Source organism: Ornithorhynchus anatinus, chromosome 4, assembly GCF_004115215.2.
Source record: "Ornithorhynchus anatinus isolate Pmale09 chromosome 4, mOrnAna1.pri.v4, whole genome shotgun sequence".
In the NCBI taxonomy this organism is placed as follows: Eukaryota; Metazoa; Chordata; class Mammalia; order Monotremata; family Ornithorhynchidae; genus Ornithorhynchus; species Ornithorhynchus anatinus.
The window spans coordinates 63,230,379-63,249,666 of NC_041731.1; the positions used below are offsets into that span (position 1 = coordinate 63,230,379).

Consider the following 19,288-nt stretch of genomic DNA (forward strand, 5'->3'; position numbering starts at 1 on the left):
TAATTCAGATTCACCGCTGCACCGAGTACCTCTATTACTTCTTCCTACCTCTACCATTTTAGTGTCTGTTTCCGGTGGTCCATCTCCTGAGCCCACTCTCACACTTGTTACCGATGTCAAGATCGAGACATCAGGGAAATGGAGGCTAAGTTATCCCTGTACTTTATATTGAATCGCCCCTCCGCAAAGTGACAAAAAGTAGCCGAAAACTACTAAGCGGTAACGTTCGACTTCCAGCCCAACACTCCTGCGGACCACCCGAGGCAAACCGTATTACGAAGACACCGTGCACTGTTTAAGGAATTTTTATTAAAGCAAGAATTTTATAATCCAAATTACGTTTCCTTGCTCGGCTGTCAACTGTCTTCTAAAACAGCTTGATGGCCTGAGCTTTTCCACAGTAAAGAATTACAAAATTAAAGAAAGGAATGCTTTAAATTTTTTGAACTGTGCTGAAAATTCTTTTTTCCCCCGGGTCTATAAAACATTAATTTGTTTTTACATTTTACTATTTTTTTGTTTTTTAAATCAATAAGTAATCTAGGACTAGCATTAAGTTTGCCAGACCTGGCATTTGTTCGGTACATAAGCTTCAAAGTTTCCTTTCCTTTTTTTATTCATTTTATGTTTTGCAATGTTTTTTCACAATATTTAAGTTTTTCGATGTTTAGATATTTTTCTTCGGTGAAGCAGAGTTCCATTTCATGGTCCCTGATCTTTCTGTAAGTTAAAAAAAAAAAAAAGACGGTGACTATTTTGATACATTTACTCATTAAGTAAAGGCCTTTAAAACAATTTTAGTATTTAAATAGCTCGCAATGGTTAAGCCCTACATTACAACCGCAGATTTTACACCTCTAAGCATGTCTGGCATGCCAAGTGACTTTAAAGGCCTATAAATTGTCTTAAAGTTTTAAGGAGGCATTTAATAATACCCTACATCTGGCCTGGTTCCTGTGCGCTAGACTCAGTTCACATCTGATCATATTCTAGCAGAAACCTTGTCTCCTCGGTTTGGGTCTCGGGCACAGCTAATGGACAGCGTTCAAAAGGACTGGTGGCAGAGGGTTTAAAAACACATGATATTTGAGTCCAAGCATGAGAAATTCTCCCCCGATACGCAACTTACTTTTTTCTTTTTCTAAACAGTTGGAACACCGGTGGCATTGTTGACTGCTTTCTGGGCAGCTTCTTTAGCTTGGTGGGCTTGAAGTACAGCTACCGCTTCATCGACCTGAAAGAGGGTTAAGGAGGGCACACGTTCTTACTTTGAAAATGTAAATTCACTCACCACGGAAGCGTGAACATTCCTTGTGGTTGAAGGATACTGGGGGGGAAAGGGCAGGAGTGACGTTTGGTGAATTTCCGATCACCCAAAAGCTACGCCCACTCCAATTTGAGGGAAAGACTCATGACAGATATTCTAGAATTGATCCTAAGTAAGCCCCCAAATGAAACCCAAAATAAAGCTCGTTTAAGGCGGACTTCCAAAGATTTCTTGTTTCGCAGTCATTCTCTTAAACGTTTGACTGTGTAATTCTCTCGCTCCAGAGAACTAAATGAAAACCTAATATGTCCTACCCCTATTCACCCTTCTCAAAAGCTTTTATTTAGGAGCTGACCCTGGCGCCTTGTACAGTGCTCCGCACAGTGAGCACTCAATAACCACGACCGGCTGACTGTCCAGAGGAAGGACCGGATAGTTACCTTAGAACGCAGAGATTCTGGAGACTCAAGCATATGGAGGAGCTCAGAATTGTCAATCTCCAGCAACATACCAGTGATTTTACCCGCCAGAGTAGGGTGCATGGCCTGGATAAGAGGAAACAGCCTCTCACCTAAGGACAAAAACAAAAAGACGCATCAACGTTTTGAACCAAGGCCGCGATTTTCTAAACCCCCAACATTGAATCTTACATGAAAATCTGCAAGCACAGCTGTGTCGTGCCTTTTCCCTAATATAAAGTTTTTATAAACTCTCGACAGTGCAAGCCAAGCCCGGCTACATCTTTTGGCCACGTACGAAATCTAGCAATGCTTCCTCCGGTGTCTCCCATTTTTCCAAGACCCAATGACTGGGCTCCTTAGAACTTTGGGCAGACCAGCTGGACAAATCTGTCCCAGAAGCCCACCTGGGTCACCTCTAGGCCGGAAGCTCAAGCTCCACTGAGATGCCCTATTAAATTAAGAGCCTAAGCCCTTTGCGGGCAGGGAATGTATCACTTCCCTATTCTAGTTTTCCCAAGTGCTTAGCACTGTGCACCGCACCGAGTGGGCGTTCACCAAATACTACTCCCACTACATGGAAGGATCCGGGTGACACGCATGCTCAATGTGAGAGTGTTCAACTTCCCACCCCTTGAATGTAATCTTTTACCGCCACGAAAACCAAATTCACGTACAAGTCCGCCGTAACACGATGGCAGTGTTAAGGAATGGGTTTCCCACAACACGGGTCTGTTCTGTTAAAATGACCTACAAATCGGCACAAGTAGATTTAGTGAAGCCGCGTACACGCGCGGTGCACCGCCTCAGAGGGTGATGCGGCGATACGCTGGTGCTTTTCTGCCACCGGACGGTAAGGTTACGAGTGGGAAAGGTTGAAACGTTCAGAGTGGTGGGCATCAGTCTAGGCATCTGTAGCAAGTCAGCTGTGGGATTACCCTGGTAGTCCCCAAACCCATCGTTCGGGCCAGACCATCCCTGATGAAATTAGCCCATCAGGTCCACCGGATACATACCCAGCATCTGCTTCTGCTCTTGAGGCGGAGCGGACGCCAACATGGAAGCGGTCAAGGGTTCCTGGCCTTGCACATGGACAGCAGGCTACCAAGCAATCAGAACAAAGATCATTTAGGATGAGAGTCGGCAACCCAATGAAGGTGGCCATTTAGAGGGGCGGCGTTTAATCTGGGACTGGACTGGAGGGGCTAGCTTTCCTGAACCAGCAGCGCATGTTAACTCTCGTGGAAAACCGTAGAAGTTAGAGTCCCGGACCGGCAGGCCCCTCCCCTCTATTTCAAAGCTGCTGTGTTTGGTCTCTCGAGTCCCTATAAAAACTGGCACTTCAGTGCGCCAGGACTTGGCAGAGAAAATAAAAATACCTAACATCATGGCGTTTGGGGTCATTAATGCCTCCTTATTGCTACAGGAAGCGGGGCAGAGCGGGGCAGAGCGGCTGAACATTGGCTTGCCCAGTGACAATGGAAAAAGGCTTTCTTAGCTGTAAGTAACTCCAGTAGAGATATTGGACCAGGTCAGCAGTTCTGGGTCTATGAGAAGCAGGTGGCCTACGTGCAGTTGAACGTGCGTGCGTCTAACACCTCGGAGAAATCACAACTTCCCCAGGCCTCGGTTCCCTCACCTGCAAAATGGAGATTAACATCGTGAGCCCCATGTGGAACTGGGACCCCAGTGCTTAGAACAGTGCTTGGCACAAAGTAAACCCTTCACAAATAAAACCATCATTTCAGTTCTAGTGCAGACCTGAAGTAGTCCAACCTGACGCTAGTGTAGCTTGTTCCCAAGTCGCCATGATGAAAGTAATGAAGAAAAAAAAAAAGGCACCTAGAGTCAACAACGGTGCTACACCGCACGAGTCCAAGCACAATCCGGAAATCCGGAAAGCCCCTCTGAGCTTCCCGAATGGCCTCTTCAGCACCTGGCCCCCGGTATCCCAAGACAAATCCTACAAATGACCCTCCCATACTGGAGATGGGACATGCCACTGCTGTCGGAGCCACTGTAGGGAACTGGTGCCAGTTCCAGAGAGCCAGTGGACCACACCAACTTGACCCTGAAAACCACCTGCTAGGAGAGAATCAGAGCGGCCAAGTAGGCTGGAACAGGAGCCCGGAAATCATCATCCGCCGGCCCGCCCGCCGCGAGGCCCATGCGGAGCCCCGCACGTGGCCCACCTGCTGCATGGTGACCTGGGGCTGTGCGTTGAGATGCTGCTGAGGATTCCTCACGCCCGCGGCGTACTTGTACTGAGGAACGGTGCGGACGGCGGGGGTGGCGGCGGCGGCGGCGGCCGCGGGCCGGGGTCCCATCGTCTGGGTCGACGTGTTAGCTGCGAGGGAAGAAGGGACGCGCGGTGTTGAGGCGCCGCCGCAGGGCCCCCTCGCCGCCTCTACCGCGCGGCCAGGCCCGGGCACGTGCGCCCCCACTCACCGACACGCTGCGTGGACATGACTCGCGGGACCTGCGTAGAGGCAGGTCTCATGGTGCCGAAGGGGGGCCGAGGAGCTGCGGGCCGGATGGCGCTGGGCATGTTCTGGAATGCTGCGTTTTACAGACATGACCACGCGTGATTCCGCCGCCCGGAAATGGTGGGCTCCCCCCCGCCCCCCGCCGTGCCCTCGCGCCTGTGGACTTGCCACCCGCTTCTCGGGAGGGAGCGCCACCAAGGAACCCAATCGCCACTCCAGACGTGTATCCGTACATATACACCCTAGGGGCCCAGAGCGGGCCGGCGCCTTAAAAAGCAGACCCTGGGGCAGGGCGATACTTAACTCGCCTAAATGGAACCTTAAGACACAGGTTTTGCATACCTAAGCTGCCGTCTAGACCCAAAATAGGCGGACTACGGTTGGCGTTAATTGCTGTCCATTCCTGTCCCTCCTGCCCTTCTCTGGGCACGGGCTCGCCCTGCCTGATGAGAATATTCCTCTCGCTCCTCTCTTTCTCCTACCTTCTCATGCAGAGAAGCAGCATGGACTAGTGAAAAGAACACAATCCTGGGAGGACCCGGGTTCTAGTTCTGGCTCCGCTACATACCTGCTGTGTGACTCTGGGCAAGTCACTTAAACTTCCCTGTGCCTCAGTTCCCAAGGGATTCCGATACCTGTTCTCCCTTCTTAGACTGTGAGTCTACGTGGGACCTGATTATCCTGTATTTACCCCAGCCCTTAGAGCTTAACAAATACCATAATTCTTAAATTATAAACTACCTCCCAACTTTGAGAAAGCGGCAGCTTTCACCAGAGTATTCCGACTGGCCTAATTAACAAACGAATATAAGCACCTTGCCCTTCAATCCCTACAATACTCTACTAGGATTATCATTACTGTATTTATCAAGCATATTATTTATCTATGAGTCAAAGCCCTCTCCTAAGCACTAGGTGAGATATGAGGCTTTTCAGGTTGGACACGGTCCCCGCCCCGCATGGATCTCACATTCTAAGTAGGAGGCAGACCAGGTGTGGCAGGTGGCAAGTGACTTGCCCAAGGTCACGTAGCAGAGCAGGATTAGAGTCCAGGTCTGACTCCCAAGTCTCGCCCTTTCTAGCAGGCCAAGCTGGTACCGTTACTAGCCCCCTGCCCCTCCCCCGCCCGGCCCACTTAGACTGTCAGCCCACGTGGGACAGAGACCGTATTCCAACCTGATTATTGCGGGTTTACCCCCAGTGCTCAGCACAGTGCTTGGACACACAGAACAGGCTCAACAAGCATCATACCAACTCAGACACCCACCCCACTCTCCTTAGCCTGCTTTTCCCGCCCCCCAGTCGTGGAGCCGGAGACTTACGATGAGGTCTGGCACCCTGAGCAGTCCAGCGAGGACTTGGTCTGAGTTGAGCGATTTGGCTAGCAGGATAGTACGCGGCACGGTTCTGAGTCTGGTAGAGGAAAGCCAATCAGTTAACCAGTCGTATTTGCTCCCCGAGAACCGGCGGCTAAGAATCTACCTTCTTAACCGCTTCTCTATTGGCTCATCTTACTCCAGGGTTCCCAGAGTCATGCAGAAAGAGCTAATAATGTCACAACCCCCGTTCTACTTTAATAGCCTTGGCTACCTGGGGTTCTGACTCAAAGCTGATGTTTAAACCAAATACGGAGAGATTTCCACCCATCTCACCGCTGACCTCTCGCCCACATCCTGCCTGTCCTGGAACGCCCTCCCCTCCTTATCTATGACGGTGACCCTCCCCACCCTTCAAAGCCTTATTGAAGGCACATCTCCTCCAAGAGGCCTTCCCAGACTAAACCCTCCTTTCTTCTCCCCCAATCTTCCGCATCACCCTGACTTGCTCCCTCTATTCCCCCCGCCACCCTCCAGCCCCACCGCACTTGTGTACCTATCTGCAATTTATTCACCGATATTAATATCCGTCTCCCCCTCTAGACTGCAAGCTCATTGTGGGCAGGGAGCGCGTCCTGCTCCGCACGCAGTAAGCGCTCAGTAAATACAACTGACCAGTGCCCGCTCCGCTCGTCTCAGATCCATAGATACCTGAGGGATAGCTGCCATGAAGTAACCTGAAGGAGGTGCTGGCTGGTAGGGGTTGATGACCGGGTTGGGCACGGCTCGTACGCTCGCCATTCTCTGCATATACTGGTTGGTGAGGTGCGCCTGGCGCTCTTCTTTGCGTTGGGCTAAAGCTACGTACAATGGCTTGGTGGCCACGATTCTACCATTCATTTCTGTCACTGCTTTGGTGGCTTCTTCCGGGGAAGAGAAACACACGAACCCAAAACCTTTGCTGCGGCCACCCTCCATCATGACCTGTTGGAGGGGGGAGAAAAAGCCACACACAAAAACCAAAAAGCCAGTCAATCGACTTGCAACTGGAAGCACAACAGAACGTTAAGAGCATTTTGGGTGGGATCATTAGTACCTTGAGTTTAAAACCGTTGGAGGACTTTTACATTTAGAGTTAATATATTATAATACGGTTGTCATCCCGAGGGCCAAATTATGCAAAGCATTTCACAACCGCAACTCCTTTGAGCCAGCTCTGCTTAAAGGTGAACCATCGGAGAAACGAAATAGGTGCTATCGGTACAGTGCCGCGCATAACACGGTGCTCTGCACACGGGAAGGGCTCATTAAATAGCACCGATCGATTACCTCATCACTAGTCTTTCCGGGGCCATCACGATACCAAAGCAATACACTTTACCTTGGCGCTAGTGATTGTACCAAACGGTGAAAATTCTTTCCGCAGGCGTTCGTCGTCGATGCCGTCATCGAGGTTTTTCACATAAAGGTTAACACCCTAGAAAGGCGGGGAGGGGAAAGTTGATTTAGTTTCATCAAAGAAAAGACGTCCCAGCTAGCTGTAATCAGGGGCCGCTCAGTCGAAGATGTAACCTGGTATCTGGTGATTCGGTCCTGCTTCATCTGTTCAAATTTGCGTTTGAGTTCTGTCTGCCGTTCCACTTTTTTTTGGGCTCTCCCCACGTAAATTTGCTTTCCATTCAGTTCTTTGCCATTCATCTCATCAACAGCCTGAGAAGACAAGCACCAAGGTAACTGTTATTCAGCCCGGAGGAAAATCCATTTCTTCGGTTCCAGATCAAAAGCGAGCAAGTTGGATAAGCTTAATCGAACAAACTCATCGACTCCAATAACCAGCTGTCCTCTTTCCTTGAAGACGACAGGCCCTGACATTCACCTACGGGCCCCTATGTGAGAACAAGAACCCGGGCCCCTAGACACCGCTCTATCGCTCGGCTTCTAGTCTGCAGAACTGGCTGCTGCTTCTGTCTCCTTTCCTCCCCGCCCTGCCCACCTAAGGCGAGACAGGATGTAGGGCACTGTTCAGATTATAGTCAAATCCTTGAGAAGCGGCGTGGCCCAGTGGAGAGCGCCGGGGCTTGAAGTCAGAAGGACCTGGGTTCCATGAGAAGCAGCGTGGCTCAGTGGAAAGAGTGCGGGCTTGGGAGTCAGGTCACGGGTTCTAATCCCGGCTCTGCCGCTAGTCAGCTGTGTGACCTTGGGCAAGTCACTTAACTTCTCTGTGCCTGTTACCTCATCTGTCAAATGAGGATTAAAACTGTGAACCTCATGGGGGACCTGATCACCTTTTATCCCCCAGAGCTTAGAATAGTGCTCTGCACATAGTAAGCGCTTAAAAAATACCACAATTTATTTATTTTTTAATTCCGGCTCCGTCCCTTGACTGTTGTGTGATCCCAGACAAGTCATTTCTCTTCCTCTGGGCCTCAGTTACCTCATTTGCAAAATGGGGACTAATAATGGGAGCCCCATGCGGGACGTGGACTCCGTGTCCAACCAGATTAGCTTGTACCTACCCCAGCACTTAGTATAGTTCCCGGCACATAGTAAATTCTTAACTGATGCCTTAAAGAAACCCTAATGAAACTCAGTGGACATTGAAATTACATTTCAAGTAGATAAGGTGTACGTACGTACACAAGCCTCGGTGGGAAAGAAAGCGGTCACCATGGACTTCTCAACTGAAGTTACTAACAAATTAGAGTGTAATCCCTTTTCTTTCTAGGGGAGAGACTAGGTAAAGGAAATGCGATCCACAGCATTTAAGGGTGACACATGCTTCATCTGTCTTAAAGTATCTTAGAATCAAAAACATTCCTTATATTTTAAGACTCACTTTCTGGGCATCTTCATGTCTCTCGAAGCTAACGAAGCCAAAGCCTTTGGATTTTCCACTTTCATCAGTCATTACTTTCACACTTAGAGCAGGCCCTAAAAATAATAATAATTTAAAAAAAAAAAAACCCACATTTATAACTTGTATTTTTGACCGAGTATAAACAGCACCTCTTCTGGCAGAACAGTCTGAAGCACCAGGAGTCGAACAAGTCCTATGAAAACAGAGTGTTCCCTAACACTGAGAAACCTCACCTTTCACTTTGAAAAAAATATCCAACTCTAATATTCACAGTACAGTGAAGCCAGAGAGAAGCTCATAAATAGCCCAAACACTAGCTATCTTCAATACCTGTGCAGCGTTTCCCCTTCTAGATTTTTTTTTATGATTTCCCTTTATTAAAACCTTCCCATTACCCTTCATGAAATCTTCTTAAGACCAATGGATGGGAGCTTGGCATATTCTAGGGCTTATAACCAACCACTTCAGCAAAAGTACTTTTGGATATATATGGCAACTTTACAAAGAACAGTACTGTCAGTAAGATCAGGCCGTCTGCTGCAAGTGCGGTACACAGGGAGCTTTAACAACAAAACAATTTAGCCAGGTAAAAAACGGTAAACCACTTTTGTGTTTTTACCAAGAAAACTCTATGGATGCGCTACCGGAACGATTGCAGATGCAAGTGGGGTGCTCTGGGACAGATGTATCTATGACGCCGCAAAGGAGTCAGGATCATACTATTTTGTACATCAAGGATACTACTGAAGCTAATGAATCCCTGGAATAACTCGATTTAATGACCAAATTGCTTCTGTCTTACCAAATGTCAGGAAATGAAATGAAAAATAATTCAGTGGCCCATTTTTCAGCAACAGGACATTTTGACTGGCTTAGTCCCTTCCCAGAGGCACGAGTGAGCGGTATTTCACTAATCCAACAGCTAGCAGGGTGCCTGGCACAGAGTAAGTGCCTAACAAGTACCTGACTGTCGAATAGAACCTGAGCACCACCTTTGTACAGACCACTGTAACGGGAACTTGAGAGACCCAGTCAGGAGATACGTTCGGGCCAATCGTACTTGTTGATTATCGCCGGCGGGGCACTCTACTAAGCACTTGCTAAGAGTACAACACGAAGAGTTAATAGAACGCAGCGTAGAGGGATCTAAATTTTGCTAACATCAGTTGTCAGAATGTCAAAAGCGTAAGAAATTTCACATTACCAAACTTGCCAAAGAGTTCCTTAAGTCTTTCGTCATCCATATCTTCTCCAAAATTCTTTATGTAAACATTGGTGAATTCCTTTGCCCTAGCACCGAGCTCTGCTTCCCTCTCCTTACGGGATTTAAATCGTCCAACAAATCTTTAAAAGAAACCAAGATTTAAACATAGAAGAGTCGGTGAATTTTCCACGAAACCAACCTGGCAGATGAGCTGGCGGGTGGGTATTAATGATTATTTTTTAGGCTCCAACAGGTAATTAAGAGGAACTGTGACAAATTATTGCAATTCAGAGACAACGGTAGTTTCTCTAGCCCCGGGACCTAACACAGCTCTCCCAAACCCTCCAACCACCCGACGGTGTGGTTTTCATTTTTCTGTTCGGCAGCTGACATCCCGGGATGGGACTGAGCCGCTTTACAGCTACGATATCGGCGCAGGTATTCAGCAGAGACTCATTTTCCCCCGTAAATTAAACGTGGCTCAATCTCCGCACAGAATCGGGGCAATCACAAAAATCGTGTTCTCCCCTGCCTTAAAAATGGCTCATTTGAATTGGACACCTACAGATGCATTAGCAGTGCTTCTGAAACTCCCATAACCATCTGTGCTTTACATGTGGACTAATCAGCTTCAGACCAAGTACCATTAATAGCATTTATTGAGTGGAGGCCCCTAGAAGTAAGAGTTTCCGGCCCTCGGGGACCTTAGAATCCAATGGAATTCAAGGCCCAACTGTAGTCCAGAAGATCCTGGTCTGGGCCACTCTTCCACCGGTCGTCAAGGCCGGTGCTGAAGTAGACGGTGAGGCCCACCATCCGGCTTCAAAGGCCCAAGACCACGGGCGAGCCTCACGTCCCTAAGCCACCCAAAACACAGAACGTGTGAACCCAATGCCCTTGTCTCCGTCTCTAGACGGGGAGAGTCATCCCTCACCAGCGCAAGGGTGACCGATAGACCGTAACGAGCATTTAACGTGTGCCGAGCACTGTACTGAGCGCTTGGGAGAGGACGACGTGACGGACACGTTCCCCGCCCACAACCCTCTTAGGGTCTAGAGGGAGCTAGCCATTAACCTAAACTTACCGATATGTACATAAGTGCTGTACGGCTGGGATGGGGGATGAATAAAGGGAGCAAGTCAGGGTGACGCAGAGAAGGGAGTGGAAGAAAAGGAAAAGAGGGCTTGGTCGGGGCAGGCCACTTGGAGAGGTGCCTTCGGTAAAGGCTTTGAAGTTATGGACCAGGGGATGGCTGCAAGTGACCCCTTCCCCCGTTCAGAGGATGGGACTTTAGCTAGGTTAAATTGGTTGGTCTGAAAGCTTGCTTCTTAGGCTAATAAAATTGATTTTCAGAGTACCATTGGACATTCTAGTTGGGAAAACTCAAAACCTCCATTTCAAAGGACTAATGAATAGCCCTCTGAATGGACCGAGAAGCAAGTAAAAGTACGTGTGATCCATTTTGGCACCTCTGGGTCTATAGTACTGGTTCTTTTTTCTGATCTAATTGGTTTTAAGAACCCATTCAACCTTCTGCTCAGAATACTAAGGTATCTGATTTGAAAGGCATTTATTCACTTGCTTCCCTGTCTCCCACATCCTTTCCGCTGCCTCTGAGTTTTCGGTGGGAAGCATACGTCACCTGTGAATTACTAATGTCAGCGCTAGGGCACCCCAAACGCGAGAAAAGCACTGTCATAAAATCCCAGGTATTACAATGCAGCATCCCCAAACCACCCCCCAAATCGGAGTCCTTGGCAATACAATTCTGACTCCTGTTTTAACTTGGCTAGCTTTCCAAAGCAAACACTGTTCTGCATCAGATTTACACTTAGGACCATGACACACACATGACCATTTATATACTTACACTTTACGATCGTTAAGAAGCATTCCATTCATTTTTTCAATAGCTCTTTCGGCAGCTTCCTGTGTCTCAAAGTGTACGAATCCATAGCCCTTTGACCCGTTTTCATCACACACCACCTGTGAAGTAAAAGCAGACGATGTTTTTTTTTAAAAAACGCCCCTCTCCACCCGCTGATAGTTCCTGACACTGACATCCTGAAAATGATCTAGGGGACCGTGTGGTCTCTAAAAATGGTTTCTAAAAATCTCAAAAAAAAAAATTCTAAAAAAACCTCTCAAAGATATCTAAAAAAATGACCCCACAAGGTGGTTTACTGTATTATCACAAGGAACTAAAAGCCAAGCACCTCACGAGACGTTCAAGAACTGCACACGTGGTTTCACGTGTTAAGTGGCAGGTAGATCTCACTTACCTTACAAGAAAGAATGTTTCCAAAAGCAGAAAACGTATCATACAATGCTTTATTATCGATGGATTTGTCCAAGTTTTTTATGAAGATGTTTCCTACACCACTTTTACGTAAGGATGGATCACGCTGAGACCACATGATGCGCACTGGCTTGCCTTTAATAACGTCAAAGTTCATGGTGTCCAACGCTCGCTCCGCTGCGGGGCACAGGAGAGAACAGATTGAAAATTACGTTTTACGATTCAGTCTCTCCACCGAAGACGCCCTAAAGGTCGGGAGAAAAAGATTACAGATTCTCCATCTTGGTGATTAATGTATTTGGGAGCTCCTTCTTCGAAGCAAAAAGCGCAATAAGGAGAAAGGACTGCAATGAGCGCCGAGGCTTGGTTTACCCAGCACTTGTGGATTAAAAGGGGACTGACGAATCACTGCCACCATGAGAAGTCACTCAACCTGTACTCTTTCTGTGAACCAGGCTTGTCCTTAGCTAAGTGAGCAGGAAAAGCCCAGGATTTTTCTTCTCCAAGCAAAATACTTTTGAAAACTCACCGGTTTGCTCGTCGCTTCTTCCTGTTAGATCCTTGGCTTTCCCCAATACGGGGGGAAGAAAGGTAGATGGGGGAAACAACTGTTCTACTCTGCGGGCACAATGTCGGGGACCATCGGAGATTTTCACTAATCCTTCTGTGTTACCACCCACAACTCCCAACCGACTATATCCATTCAGAGGACCTAGTTTCCTTTAAAAAGTGTTAGGCTCAGAGTGTAGTTCGCGGTCCCATACTTATCTAGCAGACTGAATGTGTATTCAATTGTAAGACAGGATCTTTCGAAATCCTTGCTCCGTTCCACTGGGGAATCGTCATCATAAAGCATTCAATAGCCTTTCCTCTTGGAAAACCCTGAATTCCCATCACCCTTTTTGCTCCCTACCTCAAATAAAACCCATACCCTAAAAGCGTCCTGTTTAAAAGGAAACTTTTCCCTAGATTATAAAGATTTTCACCTGTATTTCTTCTGCTTAAAACCCAACGTATAGTCCTTACAGGACAGAGCACAAGCAGAGCACAAGCAGAGCACAAACCATCGTCCCCATCCAGTTACCCACTTTCCGGGCTTATCTAGAGGATCTTCAACAAGCAGAAGAAGCTTTTAGTACAGAGGACAGCCAAGCCAGCAATGAAAGTGTACGCAATCCCAATTTCGGAATGAAGGGCCAGCCAATAGTTGGTTGAACCCCACCCCTTCCACCCCCAACCAGGTACCTAGGTACCTACGGGTGTGTACACACACACCTCCCACCCCCACTAACGATAATCCAATTAATTAGTGCACGTGGCCCATTTTAGCTCCTCTTTTCAAACCCAGATGAAAACTTCCGGGTCCCCAAAGGATAGACTCTCAGCAACCAGCCCATTAGCTGACCAGATTTAATCGGTTTCCCCCTTCTATGTTTTTGCTGACTTTGCCTGAATTTCTTTGGAATGAATCACTGCCCCTTCCTGTATAACTGGAAACCGGGGTCCCTTTGAGAAGCTGTTGCATTGTGCCCTCCGTATTTCTTCAGGTAGCCGGTGAATTTCATTAACTGAATAACACACGACAGAAATGATCCAGATGATCAATCACAAACCCGACGAGGGTGGGGGCGAAGAGAAGCGATGGACCCTTAATCCAACCGGATCCCGTACTGGTCTCGGGCCACTAGGAAGGGATGGATGGGGACGGCAAACCCAACACTGTAGCCATGCCAACCTGCAGCTCAACTTTTAAAAAAACCCAAAGTGATTATTTCGAGCCATTTCTGGCTAGTAATAGCAAAAACCACTCCAGGTTGCCATTTCCTGGGTATTAATAGCACACGGGGCCTAATGTACCTCCACTGCTTGGCTTGTCAGGGGCTGCCGGGAAATTCCCTCCCAGTCTCTTTCCCCTCCCTCCCCCTCGACTTACACCAAGTGTGAGTTTTCCCAAGTCATTAGGAAGAAACGTTTAATGACGGATCTTCCAGTTATTTAGAATGCCGGGTGGGAAAACAAGAAGAAGAATCGGTAGCCCTACATTTCGGGAAAATGCCCACCCGTCACCCACTCGATTTACAAAAGCCAGGCCCGGGTGCCTTGGAAGGGGATCATCTCGGGGGGGCGAAACACTGGCTAGGCGCAAGTCCCCCATCTCTTACCCCCTTCTGGGTCTACAATTTACCGGCGGGGCTTCTGCGGTTTGAAAACGTCTCACCTGCGGAACTCCCAGGGGAGGGAGAACCGGCCCCCCTGAAAATTCCGAGTGGACGGATGCCCCCCCTCCCACCTGTCAGCTGGGTGACTGTGGGCGAGTCCCTTCGCTTCTCCGGGCCTCAGTTCCCTCATCTGTAAAATGGGGATGGAGCCCGGGAGCCCCACGTGGGACCACCTGATTCCCCTGGGTCTCCTCCCCCAGCGCTTAGAACGGCGCTCCGCCCGTAGTAAGCGCTTAACGGCCACCAACCCTATCAAAAGAGCACCTTATCAAAAATCAAGTTGTTTGGCCAAGGCGTGGGATTTGGGCACCAGGGCCCGGGGCTTTGAAGCCCCGGGTTCTTGCAAAACGGGCCCAGCTCTAACCCCCCGCCCAGTTTCGGGGGGACGACTCACACCTGACCTTTTCAAATCCTAGGGGGGGGGGGGGGGGCGTTCAGGTGCAGCGGGGCTGGAGGGGACCGGACCCCTATTTCTTTTCCATCACCATCACCCAAGGCGCAAGGGACTGGGAGCGATCGGGGGGGGGTCCCCACTGGGGAGGGGATTACGATCTCATCATCGTTTTTGTAGCCCAGGGTGACCACCCCAACCGGGATGAGTTTCCAGCAGTGTCCCCGGCGGCGGTTCCTCTCCCCATCGCCTTGCACAAGGTGGGAGTGGGGAGCCTCGGTCGGGGCGGCCTGGTAAGGCCCGGAGGCCTTCCTGGAGTCCGGGCACGTGGTGGCCTTTTCGGGCCCGGATCGCTCTAGAAGCAAACAGCCCGGCCTGGGGGGACGCGGCCTGTCCCACCTCCCCCCACCCCCCGCCCCGCACGTCCACGCCGAAGCCGGCGGCGAGAAAATGGTCGCGAAGGAGGAAGTGAGAAGCGGCGTGGCCTAGCCGCGGGAGCCCGGGTCGTGGGTTCCAATCCCGCCCCCTCGGGCTGCCGCCGTGACCTTGGGCGACGGGGAGGGGGCGGCTCGGCGTCGACTCCAGCCGGACCCAGCGCGGGGCTGAGGGTGGTCGACGGGGAGAAAGAGGGTGGTTAAAAGGACAGAGGGGGAACATGGCTCCGGGGCCGGTCCTGCCCCAGGCCGCGTGGCCTGCGGCGACCCGGGGGGGGGGGAAATCGGGGGGTCCGGGGGGACCCCGGGGGGGCGGGGGAGGTGGGGCTCACCGTCGGCCGGCTGCTGGAAGTTGACATAGGCGTAGCCCAGGGAGCGGCGGGTGATCATGTCCCTGCAGACGCGGATGGAGAGGATGGGCCCGGCCGGGCTGAACTTCTCGTAGAGCATGGCTTCGGTCACATCGGGGTGCAGGTCGCCCACGTAGAGCGAGGCCATGGGGTAGCTGGGGGCGCTGGGGTTCATCTCGCCGGGAAGGGGGAAGGGGAGGGAAGAGAGGACGACGACGACGACGACGCGGCCCCCAAATCGGCCGGCTTCCCCACTCCCCCAACGGCCACGGGACGGAAGGACCGGCCGGCCTTCTCCTGCCGAAGCTCCCGCCGCCTCCTGCTTCCTTCCTCTCCGCTCGTCGCTCTCGGCTGCTTCACCGGATTATTTTACAAAAAAAAAAAAAAAAAAAGGGGGGGGGTGCAAAGAAAAAAATAAAAAAGTCTCCGGCGGGGGAGACGCGGATTTTTTTTTTTTTTTTTTTAGGAAAAAGAAAAAATTTTTTTTTTTTTTGGTGGGTTTTTTTTCAAGGGTTTTTTTGGATTTTTTTTGGATTTTTTTAATAATAGATGTGTGTCCCGGGCCCGGAGCACACACTCCGCACTCACAGCGCTAACCGCCGGGGAGAAGGGGAAGCGCCGCCTCCCGCCGCCTCTATTTATAGCGCGCGCCGCGGACGCCCCGCCCCCCTCCCCCTGCCCCGGCCGTGCGTCCGTGCGTGCGCGCGCCCGACGCCGGCGCCGGGCTTCGGCGTCAGCCGCCCGGCTCGGGGGGAGGGGGGGGCGGGGGCGGGGCGAGGGACGTTCTGCGCAGGCTCGCGGCGCGTGGGCGGGACCGGACGTGAGCGCGAGCGCCCGTCTCGCGCAGGCCCCCCTCCCCCCCTCCCTCCCGGCTGTTCCCGGCTCCGCCCCCTCCCCTCTGGCGGGGAGGCGTTTACCCGCCCATGCGGCGCGCGCGCCCACTTCCGGGTTCCTCGTGCCGGCCTCGCCTCGCGCCCGAGGCCTCCCAGGGAGGGGGGAGGGGCGGGGGAGGGGAAGTCGCCCACGCTGAGGCGAGGGCAGGGCGGCCTGGGCTTTCACCCATGAGGCCTGGTTAAACTACAAGATATTCACTCGCCCTCTGGGCCTGGCCAGACTGGGGGCTAGTCCCTCACCCATAAGGCCTGACTGGACTGCAGGTCACTCGCCCTCAGGACTTGGCCACTTGTGTGGGCCGGTCCCTCACCCATGAGGCCTGGCTAAACTACAGGATGGTCGCTCGCCCTCAGGGCCTGGCCAGACTGAGGGCTAGTCCCTCATCCTTAAGGCCTGACTGGACTGCAGGACGGTCACTCGCCCTCAGGACTTGGCCACTGTGTGGGTCGGTCCCTCACCCAGGAGGCCTGGCTAAATTACAGGATGGTCACTCGCCCTCAGGGCTTGGCCAGACTGGGGGCTGCTAGTCCCTCACCCTTGAGGCCTGGCTAAACTACAAGATATTCACTCGCCCTCTGGGCTTGGCCAGACTGGGCTAGCTCTCACCCTTGAGGCCTGGCTAAACTAAGCGATGTTCAGTTGCCCTCAGGGCCTGGCCACTGTGGGGGCTGCTCCCTCACCCATGAGGCCTGGCTAAACTACAGGATGTTCCCTCGCCCTCAGGGCCTGGCCAGACTGAGGGCTTGTCCCTCACCCATGAGGTCTGGCTAAACTACAGGATGTTCACTCGCCCTCAGGTCCTGGCCTGACTGTGTGCTAGTCTCTCATCATTAAGGCCTGACTGGACTGCAAGATGGTCACTCACCCTCAGGGCCTGGCCAGTCTGGGGGCTAGTCCCTCAGCCTTAAGGCCTGACTGGACTGCAGGACGGTCACTCGCCCTCAGGACTTGGCCACTTGTGTGGGCCGGTCCCTCACCCAGGAGGCCTGGCTAAACTACAGGATGGTCACTCGCCCTCAGGGCTTGGCCAGACTTGGGGCTAGTCCCTCACCCTTGAGGCCTGGCTAAACTACAAGATATTCACTCGCCCTCAGGGCTTGGCCACTGTGTGCTAGTCCCTCACCCTTAAGGCCTGAGTGGACTGCAGGACGGCCACTCGCCCTCAGGGTCTGGCCAGTCTGGGGACTAGGTTGGGGGCTAGCGCTCACCCTTGAGGCCTGGCTAAACTACAGGATGTTCCCTGGCCCTCAGGGTCTGGCCAGACTGTGGGCTAGTCCCTCACCCTTAAGGCCTGACTGGACTGCAGGATGGTCATATGCCCTCAGGGCCTGGCCAGACTGTGTGCTAGTCCCTCATCCTTAAAACCTGACCGGACTGCAGGACAGTCACTCGCCCTCAGGGCCTGGCCAGTCTGGGGGCTGGTCCCTCACCCTTGAGGCCTGGCTAAACTACAGGATGTTCCCTCGCCCTCAGGGCCTGGCCAGACTGTGGGCTGATCTCTCATCCTTGAGGCCCCACTGGACTGCAGGACGGTCACCGGCCCTCTGGGTCTTGCTGGTCCACAGGACCTAGCTGGACTGCAGGCCGTTCACTCCCCCTCAAGGCCCGCCCGGACCTTGGGACCTTCCTGGTCCGTGGGCCGGTCACTCGCCCTCAGGCCTCCCCATTAGCCCGTGGGACATAGCCGGACTGCAGGCAGGGCACTCACCCTCAGGGCCCGGCCGGTCTGTGGGCTAGTCTCTCACCTTCAGAGAAGCAGTGTGTGGCTCAGTGGAAAGAGCCCAGGCTTGGGAGTCGGAGGTCATGGTTTCGAATCCCGACTCTGCCACTTGTCAGCTGTGTGACTGTGGGCAAATCACTTAACTTCTCTGTGCCTCAGATACCTCATCTGTAAAATGGGGATTAAGACTGTGAGCCTCACGTGGGACAACCTGATTACCCTGTATCTCCCCCAGCACTTAGAACAGTGCTCTGCACATAGTAAGCGCTTAACAAATACCAACCCTTGAGGCCTGGCCGGGCTGCAGGCCGGGCACTCGCCCTCTGGGTCTTGCTAGGCCGCGAGACCTAGCTGGAGAGAAGGAGCGTGGCTCAGTGGAAAGAGCCCGGAGGTCGTGGGTTCTAATCCTGGCTCCGCCACTTAGCTCTGTGACTTTGGGATGGGGATTGAGACTGTGAGCCCCACATGGAACAACCTGATTACCTTGTATCCCCCCAGTGCTTAGAAGTGCTTGGCACATAGTAAGCACTTAACAAATGCCATCATTATTATTATTATTATTCAATACAGGCCGGTCACTTCCCTCAAGGCCTGCCTGGGCTGCGGACCCGTCATTCCCCCTTGGGACCTGGCTGGTCCGTGGGCTGGTCACTCATTCATTCATTCATTCATTCATTCATTCACTCAATCATATTTATTGAGCGCTTACTGTATGCAGAGCACCTTACTAAGCGCTTGGAAAGTGCAACTGAGCAATAAAGAGAGTCAATCCCTGCTCACGCCGGGCTTACAGTCTAAAAGGGGGAAGACAGACATCATAACAAGTAAACAGGCATCAGTATCAATAAATAGGATTGTATTTACACGTCAAAACAGGCGTTAATGTGAATAAATAGAATTATAGATATATACATATGTACACAAGTGCTGTGGCAGGGGTAGAACAAAGGGAAATGAGTCGGGTTGATGAGGAGGAGCTGAGGGAAAGGGGGGCTCAGTGTGGGAAGGCCTCTTGGAGGAGGTGAGCCTTCAGTAGGGCTTTGAAGCAGGGGGAGTGTGGTTGTTTGGCGGATTTGAGGAGGGAGGGCGTTCCAGGCCAGAGGTAGGGACCTTGCTGGGCAGCAGGACCTAGCTGGACTCCCCATCAGGGCCAGCCACTCCCCAGCAGTTGGATTATTGCATCCGCCTCCTCGCTGACCTCCCAGCCTCCTGTCTCTCCCCACTCCAGTCCACACTTCACTCTGCTGCCCAGATCATTTTTCTACAAAAACGTCCAGTACGTATTTCCAATCCTCAAGAAACTCCAGTGGTTGCCCCATCAAACAGAAACTCCCCACCAGAGCATTCAATCACCTTGCCCTCTCCTACATCACCTCGCTACCCTCCTACTACA

General features: G+C 51.6%; 1 protein-coding gene across 1 annotated transcript; it reads right to left on the reverse strand.

Annotated features, from left to right (window-relative positions):
• Window positions 1-289: 289 nt before the first annotated feature.
• On the reverse strand, window positions 290-15,697 carry PABPC1 (poly(A) binding protein cytoplasmic 1). Its single transcript, XM_007669934.4, has 15 exons — window positions 15,264-15,697; window positions 11,871-12,064; window positions 11,459-11,574; window positions 9,589-9,728; window positions 8,364-8,458; window positions 7,100-7,237; window positions 6,909-7,004; window positions 6,239-6,511; window positions 5,534-5,624; window positions 4,174-4,284; window positions 3,918-4,072; window positions 2,742-2,826; window positions 1,708-1,838; window positions 1,130-1,234; window positions 290-720 (listed from the first exon to the last, which is right to left on the reverse strand). The coding sequence occupies exons 1-14, from the start codon at window positions 15,454-15,456 to the stop codon at window positions 1,142-1,144; spliced, it is 1,911 nt and encodes a 636-aa protein (XP_007668124.1). The 5' UTR covers window positions 15,457-15,697; the 3' UTR covers window positions 290-720; window positions 1,130-1,141.
• Window positions 15,698-19,288: the final 3,591 nt, after the last annotated feature.

Excerpts from the sequence above, each read along its gene's own strand:
- PABPC1 (XM_007669934.4), bottom strand. The coding sequence starts at position 15,456 with ATGAACCCCAGCGCCCCCAGCTACCCCATGGCCTCGCTCTACGTGGGC. Across the intron at positions 5,625-6,238 it reads TCATGGCAGCTATCCCTCAG|ACTCAGAACCGTGCCGCGTA; the intron begins GTATCTATGGAT and ends TTCCTCTACCAG. Across the intron at positions 1,235-1,707 it reads CAGAATCTCTGCGTTCTAAG|GTCGATGAAGCGGTAGCTGT; the intron begins GTAACTATCCGG and ends ACCCTCTTTCAG.